The sequence below is a fragment of the Austrofundulus limnaeus genome, unplaced genomic scaffold, assembly GCF_001266775.1.
Source record: "Austrofundulus limnaeus strain Quisiro unplaced genomic scaffold, Austrofundulus_limnaeus-1.0 Scaffold351, whole genome shotgun sequence".
Taxonomy (NCBI): Eukaryota; Metazoa; Chordata; class Actinopteri; order Cyprinodontiformes; family Rivulidae; genus Austrofundulus; species Austrofundulus limnaeus.
This window is the reverse complement of record NW_013952753.1, coordinates 3,762-5,058: the sequence shown is the minus strand read 5'-3', so window position 1 is coordinate 5,058 and position 1,297 is coordinate 3,762. Positions and strand designations below refer to the sequence as shown.

General features: G+C 46.1%; 1 protein-coding gene across 1 annotated transcript in view; it reads left to right on the top strand.

Annotated features, from left to right (window-relative positions):
• Positions 1 to 930, top strand: part of LOC106527935 (midasin) — a gene marked incomplete at its 3' end in the record, with an annotated part of 120,394 nt that extends 119,464 nt beyond the window's left edge. Inside the window, 2 exon segments of the mRNA XM_014022960.1 lie at positions 306 to 504; positions 690 to 930. Of these exon segments, the coding sequence (XP_013878414.1) occupies positions 306 to 504; positions 690 to 930 (440 nt within the window).
• Between the last annotated feature and the right edge of the window lie 367 nt (positions 931 to 1,297).

Sequence of the window (1,297 nt, the reverse complement as noted above, 5' to 3'; positions counted from 1 at the left end):
AATAAGGAAGTTATAAGAGTTTTTCATCAGGAAGATGCCTCACAGTCCATTGACCTCCATTCATTGTGTTGAGGCTCCTCAATAATAGAGCTCCAGTGTGTCCACGTCCATGTAGCTAGCAACGCGCTAGCCACGCCCAATCCAGTAATATATATCAATGCTTTTAAATATATTTATCTAATATTTACCTGTCTGTTTTTTAAAGAACAAAAACATTCTTTATGTGCAAAATATAGAATCTCAGTTTTAAACAAGTTATTTTTTTCAAAGCTTTTGAAGTGACGTTCATGACTAACCTTCCTCAGGTGGAGTTGGTGTCTGACTGCGCCTCTCGCCTGAGACTCATGAGCAAGGCACTTGATGTGAGTCACGTGGGGCAGGTTAGCTCGTCAGCTCTGCTCCGACTTCAGAAGGTTACGTTTAACCTGGACATGAAGGAAYGCCTGCTTGAAGCATGGGCTCTGGTTCTGTTAGCAAACAACCAGACAGATCCACAGAGCACCGGTGAGACAACTTGTTGAGCTGCTTTACAGTGTTGGGCATTTTTGTTAACTTTCTTAAAAGTTTCAGAAAAACCCAGCTGTTTTTAAAACCTCATATTCTAACACTTGTTTGGACATGAGCTCAAACTGCAGCTCGTTGACTCGGTGTGTAAAATCTCACAGTAAATGAAGCTGTCCTGCTTTCAGGGGTTCTGGAGAAGCTGCTGTGTAAAGTGGAAGCGCAGCAGTCTCWCATGACGTTTCAGGGTCTCCTGGAGGTCCGCTCCATGTCTGAGGAGGACGAAGAAGCAGCTGAAGTCCCTACGACCCGAGGGGAGCTGCTTCAGCTCGGCCACAGGGCTCGGCTCTGGCCGCTGATGGAGGAAGTGGCTGTTCTCAACCAGCTGCACCTCACAGCAGACCTGCTGCTTCTCTCTCTGGGGCCGAGGTAAAAACCAGTTTTCTCCTGTTAGAACAAAAACCTGTTGTACACATGATGATGTTTTTGTGTTGCTCCTCAGGGACCAGGAGGCTGAAGATGGTTTACGGCWGGAAGTCTCCGGGCACCTCGTTTACTGCCTTCAGAACACACCAATGAACGTAGAGCAGCTCAGATCTCTGTTGTTCCTGCTCAAAGGCCACAGGGTCAGTTTCTGACTTTATCTGCAGTCAAGTATGCTGTGGTGGGCACCAGTCCACTAAAGCATTGGTTCCCAAACTTTTTGTCTTCTGACCCACAAAATATCCATGGCAAAAACATGTGACCCCAAATATTACTGGTCTGAGTACACAAACGTCATTAATGACCCTAAAAA